Source organism: Denticeps clupeoides, chromosome 12 (assembly GCF_900700375.1).
Source record: "Denticeps clupeoides chromosome 12, fDenClu1.1, whole genome shotgun sequence".
In the NCBI taxonomy this organism is placed as follows: Eukaryota; Metazoa; Chordata; class Actinopteri; order Clupeiformes; family Denticipitidae; genus Denticeps; species Denticeps clupeoides.
In genome coordinates, this window is record NC_041718.1 from 6,867,784 (window position 1) to 6,888,559 (window position 20,776).

General features: G+C 44.0%; 3 protein-coding genes across 5 annotated transcripts in view; all 3 read left to right on the plus strand.

Annotated features, from left to right (window-relative positions):
* Positions 1-726: 726 nt before the first annotated feature.
* pigu (phosphatidylinositol glycan anchor biosynthesis, class U) lies at positions 727-8,106 on the plus strand. Its single transcript, XM_028998722.1, has 12 exons — positions 727-877; positions 1,335-1,399; positions 1,498-1,557; positions 1,850-1,912; positions 2,018-2,127; positions 2,227-2,327; positions 4,437-4,534; positions 4,686-4,840; positions 4,923-5,066; positions 5,179-5,303; positions 5,674-5,816; positions 6,383-8,106. Exons 1-12 carry the CDS (start codon positions 748-750, stop codon positions 6,494-6,496), a joined length of 1,308 nt encoding a protein of 435 aa, XP_028854555.1. The 5' UTR covers positions 727-747; the 3' UTR covers positions 6,497-8,106.
* A 4,383-nt stretch (positions 8,107-12,489) lies between these two features.
* Positions 12,490-17,900, plus strand: osgn1 (oxidative stress induced growth inhibitor 1). The gene is made up of 6 exons (XM_028998304.1): positions 12,490-12,675; positions 13,710-13,775; positions 13,879-14,015; positions 14,110-14,301; positions 14,957-15,048; positions 15,790-17,900. Exons 2-6 carry the CDS (start codon positions 13,718-13,720, stop codon positions 16,871-16,873), a joined length of 1,563 nt encoding a protein of 520 aa, XP_028854137.1. The 5' UTR covers positions 12,490-12,675; positions 13,710-13,717; the 3' UTR covers positions 16,874-17,900.
* Positions 17,901-19,499: 1,599 nt separating this feature from the next.
* The window catches only part of mtss1 (MTSS I-BAR domain containing 1), a 52,894-nt gene continuing 51,617 nt past the window's right edge, over positions 19,500-20,776 (plus strand). For all 3 annotated transcript variants that reach the window (XM_028998370.1, XM_028998371.1, XM_028998372.1), the window contains exon 1: positions 19,500-20,335. In XM_028998370.1, coding sequence (XP_028854203.1) covers positions 20,264-20,335 — 72 coding nt within the window. In that variant the 5' untranslated portion in view covers positions 19,500-20,263. The remainder of the gene's footprint in view (positions 20,336-20,776) is intronic.

The window sequence follows — 20,776 nt, forward strand, 5'->3', positions numbered from 1 at the left end:
TGGTTTGCAGTTTTATGCAAGAATGCCCATTTTTAATATTGTTCATATTTAATGCACATCTATAAAGAAACGTGGGTACCCATACCATCTGAATACATGCGCTCTTCACAAACTTGCATCACGTGTATTTAAAAAATACCAAAAACTGATTTCACACATTTCACCTGAGAAACTTCTCTGCTTCATGTACAAATTCACAACACTCTCCATTTTACTCTGGGCAGGTGTTTGTCCAAAGGAGACACAGAGTCACTGGGTTCCAATCCAGTAGATTTAATGTTTTTGCAGCACTGAAGTACAGATTTGTCTGGCTCGAGTTGTCAGACCAGCTTATTTATACATAAGAAGCCGGTTCTGCCTGTCGGCCAGCATCAGCTTCACTCTTTTATTGTGATAGGGAATCTTTGAGCACTCTCAAACCAACATTTTTATTTTGCATGTGTTTAAAGACGTTCAAATGAATCAAATATTTAATATGAGAGATTTCCTGAATAATTTGTTGGGCCCTTTTGATCTAAGTGCTTTTACTCCCCACGTTTTGGAATCTCACTTAACATGGCTGCATGGCTGAATATCCTGTGTTCTGAATATCCCTAATGGTCTTTTTCAACAAAAGTGTATATGAACTCCAAAACGCCAGAGACTGAAGAGAAAGAAGACCCGACTAAGAAAACGCCCAGAAGGACTACAGTTCCCATGATGCACCCGCACTAAGGGCGGAGTGGGGGTCTCTTCCTCCAGACGAAAATGGCGGCTCCCTTAACCTTACTAGTGATTGTAGCTGTAACAATTCGCGCGGTTCTCTTCAGGTCGAGTTTGGCTGAGCTTATTTCTGAGAGAGTCGAGGTGGTGTCGCCGTTAAATTCGTGGAAGAGAGGTCAGTGCTTTGTTCTTGCATCGGAAGTCTTTTAACCGGAAGCGGCATGCTTCGCTTGCCTGACAGCTCACAGCATCAGTCTTTTTGTTACAAGCAGGGCTGCAAAAGAATATTTAGATCAATTTCTTCCTTTCTCAACTCCAAATGTAACCTTCAGCTACTGTGATCGAATAAGACGAAAGGCTGGAACACTTAATGAAGCTCTGTGTTTTGTTGAACTGAGTTTTGATGTACTCTTCAAGTCATTCCCATGAGCCTCATGGTCCAGTCTTTTTATAAAATACATCTTTATATCTGTATCTCGCAGCTGCTGTACTTGGTACATTTTATCTGAACAACGTGGCATTGTTACGTTACTAATATGGTTCTCAGATTCCAGGTTATTAAAAATTCAGTTTGATCAATTATTATCTCAAAAACGAGCGAAATGCATGATAAGATATTTTTTCTCTTTTAGTTGTGGAAGGTCTTGCTCTTCTGGACCTGGGTGTGTCACCATATTCAGGAGATGTGTTTCATGAGGTGAGTTAAACATCACAAAATGAAATTCTGTATTTTCGCAAATTGAAATACAACTGAGAGAAATGACTTAATTCATCAACTGTGTTTTTGTCTTTCAGACACCCCTCACAATATACCTCTATCATTTTGTAATTGACTATGCAGAAATTGTATGTATGGTGAGTACCCCGTGATCTGGCCGTATTTTATAATGCATGCACTTCATTCTGAAATTACATGTAAAGCTCAAAGAAGGCAGTATTTTGGTGGCGCATAGGGCCTTATCTTATCGTTTCCAGGCTCTAAGCTGTAGTTTGGAGGGGAAGAATGTAAAACTAGTCACGCAGCAAGTCTGATGTATCAGTTTCTGGTACACGTTTGTTGTTTGTCAGACGATGGGAGTGGTTTGAGTAGATGGCTAGTGAGTTATATTCCCACTCTAAGACCCTTTGTTTCAACTGCTTAAACCAGATAGCAGATGGAATTACAGCAGTGGCGCTCTACCTGGCAGTGCAGGTCTACAACAAAAATGTGGTACGTGGCAAACCCCTGAAAAATTTGCTTTTTATTTTTTCAAGTGCGTTGCGCTATTGAGTGATTACAATTTTTTTTTTTTTTTCTTAATTTGCTGTACCCCAGTTCAGAAAGCAGAAATATGCATTGGAAGCAGACCGGTACCCCCATGACTGTCTTGAACTTATGCAAACACCCAAAGAGTTGTTCTATGTACCTCTGAAAGTGGCTATGTTGTAAGTACGATGTCTTTGAAAGTGCTGGTCAACTCACTGTAGTGCAAAATGAACACAGGAAAAACACTGGGCCATTACTATGCTTTTCTTCCTTTTTAGTTACCTGTTAAGTCCCTTCACAATTCTGTCCTGTGTGGCCAAGTCAACGTGTGGGATCAACAACGCCATCGTTGCACTCTTTGTCCTCTGTACTATAAAAGGTAAAAGGACATTTAACCTTTGGTGGAAATTTGGCATTAGTTTAATTTAGTGCTGCACAATTAACCTAATCGCAATCGTAATGTCAGTCTGCGATTACATGAACGCAAAAAGCTGCGATTTAAATGATTAGTACATGGATTGAATCGGCAACATATCCGATCCATTCTCTCAAAGTTTGCAAGTCAGTCGGATGTGACGTGTTTGGCCACATGACTTTTGATTTGGTTCAATGGAGACCTCAGATTCGTGACTCGCAAAGACATATGGGTAGACGCCTCATGACGAGCTGCATCATACGCCAACGCCGCCGGCATATTGCGATAGGCTCTGCTATGGAGAGAAGTGCATAAAAATGCCTCACTCTTGTGCTGCTTGGGGCTGTACAAACCGCTGTACGCTCCAAACCAGATCCCGGGGGATTACATTTCATAGCTAAGGCTGGACAATTGTTTTGAATATATTTGGCCATTATAAAATCCCGTTTTATAAGTCTTAACTAGGGCTGCACGATTTGGGGAAAAAGACATATTGCGATTATTGAGATCAATATTGCGATATGCGATTGCGATATGATAAAGGACACTTGCTTGTATATCAATGAAAAGTCGCATACTAATACTGAAATGTTTAATTTCAAAGTGAAACATACAAACTACTTATAACAACCTGAAATGCCCAGTGCTTTCAAAATACAATATTCTACAAAATTAAATAAATCACAAAAAATTATTTACATTACTTTCGAATGACAAACCCTGGTAAGGCTAAACACTTGTTTTGATTATATTTGGCCATTATAAAATCCTGTATTATAGTTCTTACGTTTAACCAAAACGTTGTTTGGAGGCTGTTTTGAACACAGGGATGCATAGCTTTGCTAGCTTAGCTAAGGTTAAGATTTGTAAACTGATGTGAATTTCTTTAGGAAACCTTCAAAGTTTGAGAAAAGTTAACTAAACAGCTAAGAACAGTCTAAATAGTTAATGCCTACGTTTAGCCAAAACGTTGTTTGGAGGCTGAATTGAACACATAGCTTTGCTAGCTTAGCCTAGCTTAGCTAAGGTCAAGACTTATAAATTAAAACGTGATTTTATAATGGCAAAATATATTCAAAACAATTGTCCAGCCTTACCTATGAAATGTAATCCCCCTGGATCTGGTTTGGAGCGTACAGCGTTTCTACAGCCCCAAGCAGCTCAAGAGTGATGCATTTTTATGCACTTCTCTCCATAGACATGTAAATGCTTCACGCCACAGCAGAGCCTATCGCAATATGGCGGCGACGTTGACGTACGATGCAGCGCGTCATGCCGCGTCTACCCATATGTCTCCGAATTGAAAGTCATGTGACCAAATACGTCACATCCGCCTGAAGTGAAACTTCAGTCAGCTCGCAAACTTTGAGAGAATGGATCGGATATGTCGCCGATCCAATCCATGTACTAATCATTTAAATCGCATCTTTTTGCGTTCATGTAATCGCACAGACTGACATCGCGATTGCGATTAGATTAATCGTGCAGCACTAGTCTTAACCTTAGCTAAACTAGGCTAAGCTATCGAAGCTATGCATTCCTGTGTTCAAGTCAGCCTCCAAACTACGTTTTAGCTAAACGTAGGCATTAACTATTTAGACTGTTCTTAGCTGTTTAGTTAACTTTTCTCAAACTTTGAAGGTTTCCTAAAGAAATTCACCTCACTTTACAAATCTTAACCTTAGCTAAGATAACAAAGCTATGCATCCCTGTGTTCAAGTCAGCCTCCAAACATGTATTGGTTCAACGTAAGAACTATAATACGGGATTTTATAATGGCCAAATATAATCAAAACAGTTGTTTGGCCTTACCAGGGTTTGTCGTTCGACAGTAATGTAAAGTTTTTTGTGATTATTTAATTTTGTAGAATATTATATGAAAGCACTGGGCATTTCAAGTTGTTATAAGTAGTTTGTATGTTTCACTTTGAAATTAAACATTTCACTATTAGTAATTTGTATGCGACTTTTCATTTATATTAATTGCATATCGCAATATTGATTTCAATAATAATTTCGATTTTTCCCCAAATCGTGCAGCCCTAGTTTAATGTCCAATGTTGCTGCCAACAGGAAGTGCCTTGTTGAGTGCAATATTCCTGGCCTTGGCCACATACCAGTCCATCTACCCCATCACGCTGTTCGCCCCTGCGCTTATTTACCTGTTACAGGTACGGTTGCTTTCTCATTACTCTGGCAGGCATGTTTGTTAGTTTAACATTGTTTTTGACATTTTTCATGATGAATATTTTTGATGGACAGTGGATCTCTTATTACTGAGATTTTTCACTGTCTCTCTCTCTTTCTCTGTCTCCTTTTCAGAGGCTTTATATCCCCGTCAACCTGCGTAGACAGAGTTTTTGGCTCTTTACACTCCAGTACGCTTTTATGTTTGTGGGCAGCCTGGTGGTGATAGTTGGGTTGTCCTTCTTCCTTCTTGGATCCTGGGACTACATTCCCTCTGTATATGGCTTCATGTGAGTGAGAACTGTTTGCATGCCTTGGTCTGTTTCTTGATGTTTGGGTAATGCAACGTTTTCTGTGTGCGTTCCTCCACAGACTTTCTGTGCCAGACCTCACCCCTAATATTGGGCTGTTCTGGTACTTCTTTGCTGAGATGTTTGAGCACTTCCGTCTGTTCTTCATTTGCGTGTTCCAGATCAACGTCTTTTTCTACACTATTCCCCTCTCCATCAAACTGAAGTGAGCAGGACTCGTTTCAATGTTAGATCATTTCAGAATATCTCCGCATTATTGTATAACCTAGGCTGTTGCATGGTTTTATTCATTTTGTCTGTTTCCTCTATGCCCTCAGAGACCATCCAGTGTTTCTCATGTTCATGCAGATTGCCATCATCTCCATTTTTAAATCTTACCCCACAGTTGGGGACATCGCTCTTTACATGGCCTTCCTGCCTGTTTGGAGCCACTTGTACAGATGTAAGTCAAGCTGGAATATACCCAGCATCCTTGTTGAGCCGTGTCTCTAGTTTATTTGCATCTGAATAACAACTAGTGGATGTAATTACAACTAGTGGATGTAATCTGCCAAGACACTTGTAATCATTTCATTTTGTAGTCATCCCACTAGTTGTAATGCAACTAGAACCAGTCTACTGTATTGAGGACACAGCATTAAATTCATAATCGATATTACAAAATTTTGTTAGAGGACAATAATAAAATTCATTTGATAAACTTTATTTGCGTTTTAATCCTCCTGTAATGTTGTCTCTTGGTACCATCATACTTATTTATGTTTCAAAAAGCCAGGTTTGGAGTTAACTTTTTCAATGTTTCTGCCTCTCAGTCCTGAGGAACATCTTCATGGTCTCCTGTGTTTTGCTCGCTTGCTCTGCGCTCTTCCCCGTCCTGTGGCACCTGTGGATCTATGCCGGCAGTGCCAACTCCAACTTCTACTACGCCATTACTCTTCTCTTCAACGTGGGCCAGGTGAGAGCAATGCTGAGTGTCACATATTTGACCTCCGTCTCTGTAGCGGGGCGCAAGCTCCTCATTTATTCATGTTGGATAATATTACACAGAGGAAAAGGTGTTGTGTTGCCAGATTGGGTCAACACACGTCAAAAACTGTGTAGAGAAACAGCTGAGCTTTGTCTCTTCTCACACGTCCTTGGAAGTCTACAGAATTTGGGGTCCTTGCACTTTCGCTGCATTTTCCCCCTTATGCTGTGTGTTTTAGTTCCCCATTCACTCTGTCACATGAATTTCCCTGCTGAGTTTAATGACGTCCAGCAGAGTCAGGTGTTGTTTGTTGTCCATGGTGGGGTGGCTTGCACATTTCTTGCACATCTCACAGAACAAATAAAAAAAATGGCCATTTGAAAGTATTTATTTATTTATTTATTTATTTATTTATTTATGTCTTTATTTCAATCCATTGAAAATCAAAACTATAGTAACAGAAAGTTGGTGTACAGGTGGAGACATGTAGGCGTGGGTAATTCCATTTAAGAAGTTAGTTGCATTGAAATGTATTTTGTGTTTTTCTGTCTCAGGTCCTGTTGGTGTCTGATTACTTCTATGCTTACCTACGCCGGGAGCATCACCTAAGCCATGGTTTGTACCTAAAGAAGAAGGATGGCAGTGAAGCCACTCTGGTACTAAAATAGTGCATCCCCTACTAGACTGTCCAGACTGCCACAGGACATAACCTGGTTGTTTTTTGTAATTGTGTTTATCTGAATTTTTTTGGGAGATATTACCACATGGACCCACTGGACCAATGCCAGATTGTTTTGGCACAAGAATTGGATGCCATTACAAATGTGCCGGTGCGTGCTCTCTGTGCTGGGAACTGTCAGACATTGCATAAAATAGTTGAAAGTTTTTTTTTGGTCTCACACTTTTTCATTGTTTTGACATGCCACACCCGCTTCTTCTGGGATCTTGGTCTGTGCCTTGTCCCGCTCTGGGCTGGATTTCTCATTGCGAGAAACACCCAGGGGCAAGAAATGAGGGTACCTCAGAATAAGGAGTGGTCCTACACAATTGCTACTGGACCATGAGATTTCTGCATGCTTTGAAGAGTTGTTATCCGCTATGATTAGTTATCACTGGGAAGGGAATGTTCTGTAGATATGTGTTGCTCATTTGAACTGATTTACCATATGAATTCAGGAAGGTGAATGTTGTTAATTTTTGCCATTTTCTTGGGCACATACAAAGGAAATCTATGTATGTATGTATTTATTATTTTTTTATTGAGGGATTTTTCTTTCACATTTATGTTGTGTGACTGACTGAGCGTGTGTAAGAATAGTTTTATTCAGCTCCACAGATGCTGCAGCAGCAGCAGGCATCACGGATTGTGGATGTGTGTATGTCCTGTGACTTTATCAGCTCACTTTGTACATCTGCCAGCAATGTTCTAGATGCGTCTGGGCTTTACACTGGAAATTTCCATTTTCCCCTTCTCTCGTCTCCACCAGCCCTCTTTCCAGATACACAAATCACACAGCTCTGATTATGTTGCAGAAGGTCGTCCTTTCTTCCAAAGTGCAATCCACAATGCTCATAAAAAAGCACTTTTTCAGAAGCTTGTGATAAACAGATGGAAAATTTACGTGCGATAAGAATTGGGCCTCATAGGAAAGCCATTCATTACACAATCATATTTCATATTTGTTATTAGACTTACAGCTTTGCAGTGTTGCTGGTTGAATAAGTACATGGATCAATGTTGATTTGGGTTTGAGAAGTGCTAAATGGTACTCCATGTAATTGCATACTGATAAGTAGTGTATACCAGTTTGCTAACATTTTTATTGAATGGAGCCTAACCCTGTTAAAAATATATTTTTCCTTCACACATTACATTGGTTTTTTTTAACTTCTTGTTTGTGACCTACTGCAATGGTAATCAAACACTGGATGGAATTTGCCCAGTTTTTTGTCTTTTGAAGTTCAGATTAGTCCTGACTTTATGGTACCACATGAAACATCTGGTTCAGTTTCTCTGTGTTATGGTAGGAAATTTAGATAAATGTGTGGTTGGTGCTCCAAAGTGCAAAATCAGTATTAAGGGCTGCCTCTTTAAAGGCTACAGTGCATTGCATTTGATAGAATTACATCCTTTATTTCACACATAGAAACTCTTCTCAGAACTTCTCTTTAGTTATTCCTGATCTCATTAATTTTTCAGTTGGTTGGAGGACGTATTTTACATCACTTCTCTTTGAATAATTTATATGTTATTAAGAATAAAACAAGATATTTATGATGTGGTTTTGTGTGTCTGAATTGTTCAATCTTGCATGCTGGCAGTTGGTGTGAAAACCCTATCTCACTATCCCCTGCTGATTTTGAAAGTTTGAAACAAATGATCAGTCTCTTACTTCAATTGTAGGTTTATTTAAACAGTGGGATAGATAAAAAAAAAAATTAAAAAATCCAGTTGTATTTTATACAGGTAAGGAGCTGAAATTGGGAGCTTCTTACATGTATTAAAGACACCTGTCCATAGAAGCAATCAATCTATCCACATTCCAAATATATATATATTTATTCCATATATATGCTGGGGCAGTGGCGGCCCCGTACTCAGAAGGTTGCCGGTTCGAATCCTGATCCGCCAAGGTGCCACTGAACAAAGCTTCCTGAGCGCCTGTCATGGCTGCCCACTGCTCACTAAGGGTGATGGTTAAAAGCAGAGGACACATTTCGTGGGTCACCATGTGCTGTGCTGCAGTGTTTCACAATGTTACGTCACAGTTACTTCACTTTCAATGAGAAAGACCACTGTTACTCACCATGCCAAAGACAAAGGAAATCAGTCTGGAGCTCAGAAAGTAGATAAGTGAAGTGATTGTCATTGTGAAACACTGCAGCACAGCACACGGTGCACAACGAAATGTGCTCAGAAACCATTTTTATGAAAGTATTGTCTAGTTTCATAAGGGAAACTAACAATGTTGGTCTCAACTGTATTCTGGCTTTTCCTTTTGTGTGCACAGTTGATTTCCTGGTCAAAGAATACATTTCAGCATAATCATTCCAAGTAATACACCCAGCGTCTTTGCTGCCACTTCTCAAATACATGAGGAGGGGCCTGGTAAGTTCAGGCACCAATGTTCTCTCAAGTTATATACAAAAAAACACTGACCTACATGGTCTAATTCCCAGTGCCATCTGGCCTGTACATCTAATCCAGAATGCAGCAGCACGACTGGTTTTCAACCTTCCTAAATTCCCTCTGCTACATTCCCTCCACTGGCTCCCAGTAGCTGCCCGCATGAGATTTAAAATAGTGATGCTGGCCCACAAAAGCCAAACATGGAGTAGCACCATCCTACCTCACAGCCCTTATTACACCTCGCACTGCACCTCGTATACTCCGAGCCTCCAGTACTGCTCGCCTGGTCCCCCCATCTCTGAAGGTAAAAGGAAGAAATTCATCTAGACTCTTCTCCGTCTTGGCCCCTCGGTGGTGGAATGAACTTCCCCTCAAGGTCAGAACAGACCTTCCTCTTTAGACAAAACTCTTTTTTTTTTTTAATTGTCTGACTTATGTAAGAAGAACTACAGCGGAGAGCATGGAATGATTTTATTGATATTTGGGGTACTAGTGAACCAGAACTGATTACTTCACTGTTGGTAACCACGCTGTAAGTCGCTCCGGACAAGGCGCGTCTGCCAGATTACATAAATGTGAATGTAAACAGGCTCACAGTGACTCAGCAGCGCAGTCGTGCGTGCATACGTAAGTCTGTGACTGGTCAATTCATGTAATGATTTCCCCCCCAATGATTCTTCTGGTATGTGCAGAGTTCATTACAACTAGAATGCCCAATCATGCTGTGAATTATGGGCTACTATAAATCTAAATTGCAGCATATAAACACTTTTACAATCACAACTGTCTGAGGCAAGTATAAAGCTAATTCTCAGATGAAGCCGATTCTCACTATATTCTAAAATGAATTCAGAACATAAGACATTTTTTTTCGTTCTTCATTTTGCCACTTATATTTCTAGACACATGGGTGCGGAATTAAACACTGCCCCGAAGAGAATATTTCACCTTTGCCCGAGAGCGAATTTTTCCGTGGCAAGTATTTGAGCGGCCCTTACAGAGCAGCCCTGCAGGTAAACCTGCTGCAGGTTCCACGAGGACGGAGACTCGGAAGAACCCATCTGTCAGCACGAAGACGTGACATACGCCATGCGTGCATGTAGTAGGTCATTCTAGAACAGATGCCCAACCCTGTTCCTCATGTTCTACCGTACTGCAGGTTTCAGGTCAAACCCAAATCACATTGACACTTCTGTACTCTGTGAGTAAACCATGGCCTTCAGTGGCATTCTTTGGGCCTGCAGACCTCAAGCATCATTCAGTGAGGGGGTTTAGTCTAGTGGCATGCATTGACTTTTTAGGTTTTGGAGAAAATGTATGCATTTCTTGGCCACGATTGAAGAATGGCTGAGATTATGACAGACCCTGTTGCGTCTATGTGATGCCTTCTGTCATGAAACGCAGCCCTAGAAAGCCGCTGTCGCTGAAGTTAAACAAAGTTCAGGTGTCCGTGACAACATGTTATTTACGGCTGTGCCTAAATCGGTAGGAATGTCGATCACATGGAATCGGGTTCTCAAATGTCCCCAATGGAGGTAGACGGTTCAGTGTTCCTCCCCTACTCTCTTGGAAAGTTGCACTCCCAGGATGACGTTTTTCTTGTCATCAAGGTATCTGGATGGCACAATTATATTGGAGCTGGATGCATACAAAGACCCTCACAGCACAGCGGTAGTTGCTGCCAAGGGCGTCCGTAAACATATTTATACTTACATAAAAGCATACGTAGTCTTTTTTTTTACACAATCAACTGGCTGGGTTCAGACTAGAAAACCAATATTTCATTTTGACGTTAGGGTGGAGTGAGACCTTAAGCAGCTGCGTGGAAACGTTGAAAACTTAAGCGCAGTCACTCGGGGGGGACATTATGTAAGATTATTTACCCACCTACTTTGCTCCCATGGCAACCAAACAGGTTCGACTCTAACGAAAGAGACATACATTCAGTTTCAGCGATGCTTGACTCCTCTCTTTCCCGTAAGTACCCCAGCTCCTGTGAAAAGAGAAAAGAGTGAAAAGAGACGCTGATACTGCTGAGCACTTTTTAGACAATGGAGCTCACTGTGTTCCCATGTCAGATTACACATTCATATGTAAAACAAAAAAACTGTAATTATCAATTTCAGCAATTCATGGACAAAACAAAAATCCTTACCAAGAAGACAGTGGCACCACAACAGTGATTTTCTTTGTTTTATTGTTTGTTCAAGATAAATGGGAAAGAGATTTTGTTGGTTAAAACAGCTTGACCACATTCTGACCTGGTTAAATACCCATCAAGAGGTATGAGCTAATATTTGGATTGACTTTTGTTTCTATTAAAGGGCCCGTGACTAATTACGGACTTTAGAGAACACAGTTCAAGTACAATAGCTGCTCACTGCTCCCCATCCCCTTACTATTAAATACTAATTACTAACCTTTAATTTAAAAAAGACATGTAGGTTGTGAGGGAAATCATAAGAATTTTTTTTTAAATAAGTTAAATGTTTGACCTACAACAAACATGTTGCTCAACGAACCAATTAGACATTAGGGCAGAAAATGCAAGGTATGCAAGGTACAAGGTATGGCCCCCGGTTAGTTTGCAATATTAGAAACCCTGTTATAAGCACGTAAAACTTCAGCGAATGCTAATTACCAGTGGTAATAATGCACCGAGTATGCAACAGCCTGTTTCACACAGGTACTTGAGTCAGTTTCAGACTAGATGTTACAAAGTGGGCCTTAGAGATTAAAGGCAGAACGGAAGGGGTTAAATTCTTGGAAAGAGGATCACAGTGGGTTCACTGGGGTCATCACGGGACATTTGGGAACACCAGTGTCTGTGTTTGTCTTTTGTTGGATGGCACAGCTATCTGACCATTGTTTTGCCTGTCTGAGTAAGCGACTGGATCAAAGTCATTCCATCACACTAGCACCTGTCTACTGCCAATGAAAAGAATTTCCTGCAATTGCTCTCTCCCATGGTTTTTTTTTTTCCACATGGCAGGTCTATGGGATAGGCAACAGTTGGCTTTCAGTTTAAACTTCGTAACTGTTATTAACTATGACTTAGTATATTATACATGGATTATGTGCAGTTAATTATATCATTATATGTTAATGCATTGGACATGAAAGTTGTAAAAAAAAAAAAATATTTGAAAACAAATATGAGGGTGAGGATACTTCTGGATGTGGCTAAAATTATTTTATAAGGAAATGAAAATTGGGACATTGCATAAATATAAATATTTGTACATTTTGCAAATTCGCATGTTCATGTAAAGACGAACATTAAACGAATGCGCCCGAAGCAAACGCTACGCAGTTAAATAGACTAAAGGGCATTATGTGCCAAAGCATGAAGAACGTTGTTTTCTAGTGCGAGGTCCAACGCTATTGGGGCCTGATACGTGACGTCACGTCTCAACCAATAAAACCAGCCTACGCTTTTAGTGCGATGAATAAAGCAACGCAGATCTCCGCGCCCTTCGCTGCAGAGGCCAATCCCTGGGCGCGTCGTCAGGGCTGCCGGCGGCCAGCGATTGGTCATCGTAGGATTATAAAAGCCATTCATGGTTGCGTCGCGCCGGCCGTGCGTAATCGTCTAGCGTAAGCGCGGGGAGGTCGCCAGCTGGACGTCGGCGCAGCCTCATCCGCCGGACCATTGTTTCACTCTCGCGGACAGCTGACGGCGACAGAAGGACGCGGGCGTTCACACGGCGACCGGCGGTGAGTCGGGGTCGCCCGTAGCCGCGTTTTCGTGCGCCCCACGCCATGTGCTGTTCCGATTTAATCTCGAACCCGCTGGCCCGTGGGCGGGGGAAACCGGGTCGGTCCACGCGCCGGACGTGCGCGGTGTAAAATGCCCGCGTCTTCAAACGTGATCCACTTAAATTGTAATCGGCTTCTAATCTGCAGCACATTGACTCGGTGGTGCAAGAGGAGGGACGAGAAAGGAAGTCGCGCGTTGATCTTACTTCCAGGAGCGGCGTCGTCATATCAAATGAACACGAGTGGCGAATTGATCGATACGTTTACGTAATACGTCAGGCGGAATGATCAGTCGAATACGTACAGGGGTGTTTCGTCTGCAAGGGCTGGAGCCCCGAAGGACTGGATCTCAGTCCTGGGCGGCCGCGACACACCTCTTCACGTCGCCGATAAAGGTGTCATGTGCCGCGGGGCAAAAGATGATAAAAGTGCCAACCGTGAACACTGTGCTGCCACCTTTGGCGCCCTTGTTTTTAATAAGTCGTGTGTCCATGCACATTTGCAACTTTTTGGAGGGAATAGTGTTCGTGAGGTCGTTGGGATTATTTGTTAGTTAGTTGCACGGGGGTTTTAGTAATTGTATGCATTCACAGTTTTGCAGGGGTTGGCAGCCGTGGAAGTCTGGCCGATGAAAATAATTCGCTGACTTCTTTGTGTTTTTATTTATGTATTTATTTATTTGTATTATTGTTTGTTATTCTGTTTCCCGCCACGTTTCAATGTTTTCCGCAACTCTGACCGCAAAACGAGGTCGAAAAAGTGGCGTCGAAGAAGCGGACCTGGCAACCCCTCGCCGCCCGCCGCCCGGGTCCGGCGCGGCCGCTTTAAACGCCTTTTCTGCAGAGTCACGGTTACTCTCCAGCCCCTTACGCAACGCCGCCGTGGGACAGGAGGGGCGGGCGGCCGCTGCAGTCCTGGGACTGACTCACTTCGAGACTGTTGGGAGTGTAACTTTGTAACAGTGCAGCTGATTCTCTTCTTCCTCCCTGCAGGTATAGCCATGTATCTGTGCGACATGGATGCGGTGTCTGGGGACGTTCTCCCTGTTGTTGTCATCGGTGAGATTTGCTTAACCTGTAACATGAAGGTCCATCTTGTAATTGCTTTCAAACCGAATTAGCCAATCTTTGTTGTTGATGATGATTATTTTTAATTGTGTAGGTAATGGGCCCTCTGGAATCTGCCTGTCCTACTTGCTGTCAGGCTACACGCCTTACCGGTCACCTGAGGGCAACCACCCTAACCCCCTCCTTCAGGCCAAACTGGACGAGAATGCTCATCTTTCTCTTCTGGAGCAGGTCATTTTCCAGAAAGCTTTTTTTTTTTTTTTTTTTGGTCTGTACGTATGCTTTTCATTGTTTAAATATTTGCATATGTTTAAACCCTCTGCAGGACCTGGAGTACCTGTGCGAGGGTCTAGAAGGCCGGTCCTCGAACCCAGTGGCAGTGCTGTTTGACTCCCTGTTGCTACCAGACAGTGATTTTGGACTGGACTGCGCCTCGCCTCTGTTGTGGCACTATGAGCCTGAGAGGGCCATGCCTCACCTCGTCCTTGGGAGAGGGCCACCGGGTGGAGCCTGGCATGTGAGTAGCAAAGCACGCTGAATTGAACAGATAAAGTACACACTCAAACTCGGAAAAGGAAGGCAAGTATGGATTAGTTTAGGTGACGAGTGCGTAGAGGAGTTTTTGGATTTGTCTGGAATAAAGAGCCATGAGAGGAGGAGCCATGAATTACTGGCTGACTGGAAATCTGCACCCATGCTGGCCCTTCATGGATCAGGTTCCACCGGGAGAGAGTGCGCGAGTTGGACGTTTGCAGAGGACTGAGTCTGCAGGATGAAATGGGTCACCGTACCCCGCCTGCATATTTTATATAATTATAACTCGATGGTACTAAATCTCATCTTGAGCTAGTTTCAGGGTTGGGGGGGGTCGCCCAATGGAGATTTAATGGGGCCGTTCAGTCCTGCCCCATTTCTGGCTGTAACCAGCAATTACACCCGAGCTCACACCGCAGTGAAGAACTGCAAACTGGTATATGTGAATTGATGTGAAAGACGGTACAGAAGAAGATTTTTTTTTTTTTTTTTTTTTTGACTTACTTTTTATATAATAGCTAATCACAAACAGAGAGGCCTTTGTTTTCCTTGCTGAGCCTGCACGGTCACCTGATAAAGTTGTGCTTTGCATGTTGGGTATCACACTGGGTTGATTTATGCTTTTGTTTTGACTTCAGGCCATGGAAGGATCCATGTTGACACTGAGTCTTGCAAACTGGATGGAACTTCCTGGTCTAAAGCTAAAGGAGTGGATCAGAGAGAAGCGCAGGTATGGGAACTGGTCCGCAGACTTGCAAGCGAAGTGTAACTAGACTTCCTTTTACTATTTATAGGGGTGTGTATAGGGAAGGATCTCATGATGCGTGGGTCACGATACAATTATATCACAATATTTTGTAATACATGGTATTCTACAGTGCACAAGATGCTGTGTACGATCTGGGTGGATCACATTACATTATTAATTCAGCCAAAACAACGTAGAACTGAGTTTTTGACTTAATTTGTGTATTGTTGTTTATATAATCGATATTTGATGTCACTGTATCAATACAATATTACCAAGTAAAATATTGTGATATATTGCTGCATCGATATTTTTGTAAGACCCCTAGCTATTTATCTTGAAGTGAAATGCAGTCAAAGTGCAGCCTTGCAAATCCAGATCTGGCCATATTGAGGACTAGATCATGTTCTTTTGTAAATGATCTCTGCTATTAAATCTATCATGTTTCTATCATGACCCAATCATTTAATCTTTTGGCCATTAGCTTATATAATAGTTTTTTTTTTTTCCCCCTTGTTCAGATGTAGGTTAGAATTCTCTTGGTTCTTTTCTGATTTAAAAGAGCCCCGCAGCCATAGTCAACAAAATATGTACATTAACAATTTTTTCCATTTGGAGAAAATTTTGGAGTTTCTGTATTTGTGCAAATATGCAAATGCAAATCTGATCGTTTGCATTTGAGTCTGTGTGCGGCGTACATGCTCACCCTTGCTCTCGCTGCAGGAATGTCCGCAATGACCGTGCCACGCCTGCAGAGATAGCCTCCTATTATCAGCACTACGTCACCCAGATGGGCCTTGAGAGGAGCTTTGCGTGTGGAACCACGGTCACCTCCGTACAGCGACTTCGCCTGGAGGAAGAGGGCCGGTCTGTGTGGGAGGTGCAGGGGGTGCAGCGGCGAGCCCTGGATGAAGACGATAAGGAAGTTGAGGGTGGGGAGTTTGTGGAGGTCCCGTTCTCTGTGTGTGCGGAGAATGTGGTGCTGGCCACCGGCACCCATGACATCCCAGCTCGGCTGGGGGTAGAAGGGGAGAACCTTCCCTTCGTCTTTCACACCTTCTGGGAGCTGGAAGCTGCCATATCAGCAGGCCGCCTCCACCAGACGTCTGACCCGGTCTTGGTGGTGGGCGCCGGGCTTACCGCCGCAGACGCTGTGCTGGCCACGCACCACCTGACCACTCCGGTGTACCATGCTTTCCGACGTTCCATCACCGATCCAGACCTCATCTTCAACCAGCTGCCTAAGTTGCTCTACCCAGAGTACCACAAGGTCCATCAGATGATGACGCAGCAGCAGCACCGTCCCGGGGAAGCCCTGCCAGGCCTGGTGAGCGAGACGTCGCTTCCCCTGCCTAATAACAGTCGTACCTCGTTCCCTTGCTCCTATCCAGGCTATACCAGCTTCCCTAAGCATCGTGTGGTGGCCTTCAAACCAGACAGGAAGTGTGTTCTGGAGGACGATGGGGGCCGGCAGACCGTGCTGCAGGTCTCCATGGTCCTGGTGCTGATTGGCGCCCACCCGAACCTGTCCTTCCTGCCTGAGCACGGCCAACAGCTGGCCTTGAACGCGCAGGAGCCCGTTACCTGCAGACGGAACCCGATCGATGTGGACCCCTACACGTACGAGTCTGCGCAGGAAAGTGGCCTGTACGCCATGGGACCTTTGGTGGGTGAGAACTTTGTGCGGTTCCTCAAAGGGGGTGCCCTGGCCATCGCCAGCGATCTGTCGAGGAAGCAGAGAGACCGAGAACTGAGAGTGGCGGACATCGGGACGCAGACAAAGCACAACGTCACCCTGGATTCCTAGGAAATCTGGTGTGGGGCCGCTTGTCATGTGATCTGTGTGACCAGACTGTGAGCGGGACGGCTGGGTCGGGTCAAACAGAGCCTTCCTTGGCACAGTGGACCTGCTGTGTAGCAAGGCTCTCATATAACAGCCTCTTTGGAACTCCATTCATGAAATGCTGAGGCAGATAAGAACAAGGAAGAAGTTCATGCATTCATGTCTTTTTTTTTTTTTTTTTTTTAAGGTAAGGACTTCAGGTGAGAGAGATTTACGAGGTTAATGACTCAGCATTTCCCCATGGGCCTTTTCCCCTCTGTTTTCTAATGGCCTACTTTCTGTAAAAGTACCACTAAATGGCATGCTTTACAAAGGTGTGACTCCATTTTTTTTTATTCACTATATTTTTCATGAGAACTTTTACATTTTCTTGTTGAAAGTGTATAGATGTAGTTTTTACAGACTTTCCCTAAAAGCAGGGGCAATCATCCAGCAAGACATTTGCCAAGCAAATCCATAAGTCATATGTTTCCTGGTCTTTTCAGGTTAGGTGTGAATGTTTGTTTGCAGATGCTGTCCATTTTTCATGGGCCTTGTCTACATAGATCTGGTTTTCTATATATGATTTTTAAGCACCCCCCCCCCCCCCCGCCTTATTTACTGTTCATTAACAGCTATGTTCTGGGAAATAGTTAAACACATACACAAGTGTTATACTAACAGTGATGTATCTACTTATGCATAACCATGAGAAGGTCATAATCATTAAAAAATGTGGCTTACCACCTATTTTTATTATCTAACTGTAAATCAGTTAAATCACAAGGTTGCCTCTTGTAATCATCTTCCTTACTGTGTGGTGGGGAGTGCTTTTAATGTGACCACATCTAAATTGTCTGATTTCTGGAATTATGCTATTTACATGACCCTGTTGTTATTGAGTATGCATTTACTGTTTAGGCAGCTTTGTAATCATGACCTTCAATGCACTGTATACAGATTTATTTTCTATTTGATTTATTTCTAACAAATACAAACTTTTACAAAGCCAGCGTTCGTTGATCATTGAGTACACCAGCGTGCCTCTAGGTGGCAGCATCCGCTTCCACATTCATTTTCACTCTGACGAGTAGAACTAGAACATGATCCATAAAGATGGTTGTAAATAATCTCTCTATGTATATCTAATAGCTGTCAATTATGTAAGAAATAAAATTTTACTGGGCCAATAAATACTAAGTGCTGGCTTATTGATAACAGCCAAGAATGTACAGAACAAAATGTTGCACGTGTAAACAGTGAATCCCTAAGATCTGAATTAATGTAGCTTTACAGCCTGAATATTACACACATTACTGGAATAAAGCGCTGTGTTGTTACTTTCAGTGCAATAAATGTGTAATTACATGAAACAGCACTGAGGACATGATTATTTCATCTTAAGAGACATGGACCGGAGCCCACGTTTTGTGGCATGCCAGTGAGTGTTCATTTAAATGCTCGTCTCCATACACACCGTACACAGCACAGACTTCAGCAAGGTCACCATGACCCAGCGCTGACTCGCGGCCACCACTAGGGGTCAGCACTGCGCCCCCGTAAAAACCCCGGTCATCCCAACGCGCCGTTTACTGTGTACCGTGAAGCGGTCGGCGAGAGAAATCAGCGTGACTAAATTAAAAGATATTACAATTTACACTTGCTGAGTACGTCTTGTAATATTTACCTGGTGTCGCGAGAACGGGAAAAAAATGCATCAAGCACTAAAAAAAAAAAAAAAAAAAGAATTCGATGGAATTTTCATGAGGGGGGTCGAAGTAACCCGAAATGCGCTCCGCCCAGGGATGCGACGAGAGAGAGAGACAGTGAGCGAGGGAGAGACAGAGAGAGAGAGAGACAGTGAGCAAGGGAGAGACAGAGAGAGAGGCAGTGAGCAAGGGAGAGAGAGAGAGACAGTGAGCAAGGGAGAGAGAGAGAGAGACAGTGAGCAAGGGAGAGACAGAGAGTGTGAGAGAGAGGGAGAGAGAGACAGTGAGCAAGGGAGAGACAGAGAGAGGGAGAGACAGTGAGAGAGAGAGAGACAGTGAGCAAGAGAGAGACAGTGAGCAAGGGAGAGACAGAGAGAGAGAGAGAGAGAGAGACAGTGAGCAAGGGAGAGACAGAGAGAGAGGCAGTGAGCAAGGGAGAGAGAGAGAGAGACAGTGAGCAAGGGAGAGAGAGATCGTGAGACGGTGAAAGAGAGGGAGAGACAGAGATCGTGAGACGGTGAGAGAGAGGGACAGAGAGTGAGAGAGAGACAGTGAGCGAGGGAGAGACAGAGAGAGGGACAGACACTGAGAGAGAGGGACAGACAGTGAGAGAGACGGTGAGACAGTGAGAGAGACGGTGAGACAGTGAGAGAGAGAGACGGTGAGAGGGAGACAGTGAGAGAGAGAGAGACGGTAAGAAAGATAGACAGAGTGAGACGGGGAGAGACGGTAAGAAAGAGAGAGGCAGTGAGAGAGAGAGACGGTGAGAGGGAGACAGTGAGAGAGAGAGAGAGAGAGAGAGAGAGAGAGAGAGTGAGACAGGGGGAGAGACGGAGAGAGAGAGGCAGTGAGAGAGAGAGAGAGAGAGAGACAGGGGGAGAGACGGAGAGAGAGAGGCAGTGAGAGAAAGAGAGAGAGACAGGGGAGAGACGGAGAGAGAGAGGCAGTGAGAGAGAGAGAAACAGCGAGAGAGAGAGAGAGAGAGAGAGAGAGCACTGTGTTCTCCGCGCAACTCCGCCGCTTCTTATAACCAGACATAAGCACCGAGGGACCCGCAAAACAAGCAACGCCGTTTTGCACCCGCCTCACTGGACGACGCGCGCTTTTTCCTTTTCTTTCCCGGACGCCGACAGGAGGACACCGGCCTACCGCCGACAGGAATGGAGGGATCACGGGAAGAGTGATACCGCGGATCAAACGCGGCATCTCTACTTTTTAACTCTCATTTCACCGTGTGCAGCAGCAGCAGCAGCAGCAGCAGCGGCGCGTTTCTGATGACGACTGTCCGTGTGTGCGTGTTCATTTCTTTTTAAATGTACATTTCCCCCCCGGCGGGACACGGACTTCACCAAGTAACACGATGCCGTCTGCAGCGCGACCAAAGTTGTCTGGCTGTGACTAGTTAGCCTAGCTAGCCAGCTAGTCAGCGCCGGCGGCGCGAACTGGGGGACCGTGAGCCGTCTCCCCCCTTCTGTGTTTTCTGGGACGCTCTCCTTCGTTATTTCCCACCGCCTTGTTGAATTCTGAAGTGGATTTCGGCCAGATGCGTTCCTAGCGGCCGACCGAAGCGGCACGTCTTCACTCGGCCGAACGAGTCCGGTACTAAACTCCGGTTTAAAGGGACTGCTGCCTTTTTTGAGGCTCCGCGTTTGGGGGTGCAGGGAAAATGGATGCGGGAATTGAGAAGGAGTGCAGCGCCCTGGGGGGACTCTTCCAGACCATCATGAACGACATGAAGGTGAGTAAACGGCGGGGAACGGGCCGCTCCGGAACGGCGCGGTAACGTCGGCTCGACGTGAACCCGGCAAAGAAAAACCGCACCCCGAAAATCGAGTGAAAATTAAAATAAATAAATAAAAAAATAAATAAATGGCAACAGTTAGTCCGAGCAGCGGCGAGGCGAACCGGCAGCGGTACCCCCGTCGGATCTTTTCATTCCTCCGGTCAGGAAAACGCGTCGCCTGCGAGCCCCAAGTTTACATAATCTCACACTGGTCGTCCCCGCAAGGTGACACGGCTGGTTTAATTTTTTTTATATATATATATTTTTTATCGCACTATCATCGTTCGTGCTGTCGAGTTAAACCAAATCCAGATTTTAATCTCTCCACGACACGATGAGATAAGAACAACTTGAGGCCGGTTGCCATTTTGAGGTTTAGGTGTTGCGAGGGGGGGG

Bases quoted from the DNA above. Each gene is read 5' to 3' on its own strand.
- osgn1 (XM_028998304.1), top strand. From the start codon at position 13,718: ATGTATCTGTGCGACATGGATGCGGTGTCTGGGGACGTTCTCCCTGTT. The intron at 14,016-14,109 runs GTCATTTTCCAG...AACCCTCTGCAG, and splicing joins ATCTTTCTCTTCTGGAGCAG to GACCTGGAGTACCTGTGCGA. The intron at 14,302-14,956 runs GTGAGTAGCAAA...TTTTGACTTCAG, and splicing joins CACCGGGTGGAGCCTGGCAT to GCCATGGAAGGATCCATGTT.
- pigu (XM_028998722.1), top strand. From the start codon at position 748: ATGGCGGCTCCCTTAACCTTACTAGTGATTGTAGCTGTAACAATTCGC. The intron at 2,128-2,226 runs GTAAGTACGATG...CTTCCTTTTTAG, and splicing joins CCTCTGAAAGTGGCTATGTT to TTACCTGTTAAGTCCCTTCA. The intron at 5,817-6,382 runs GTGAGAGCAATG...TTTCTGTCTCAG, and splicing joins TTCTCTTCAACGTGGGCCAG to GTCCTGTTGGTGTCTGATTA.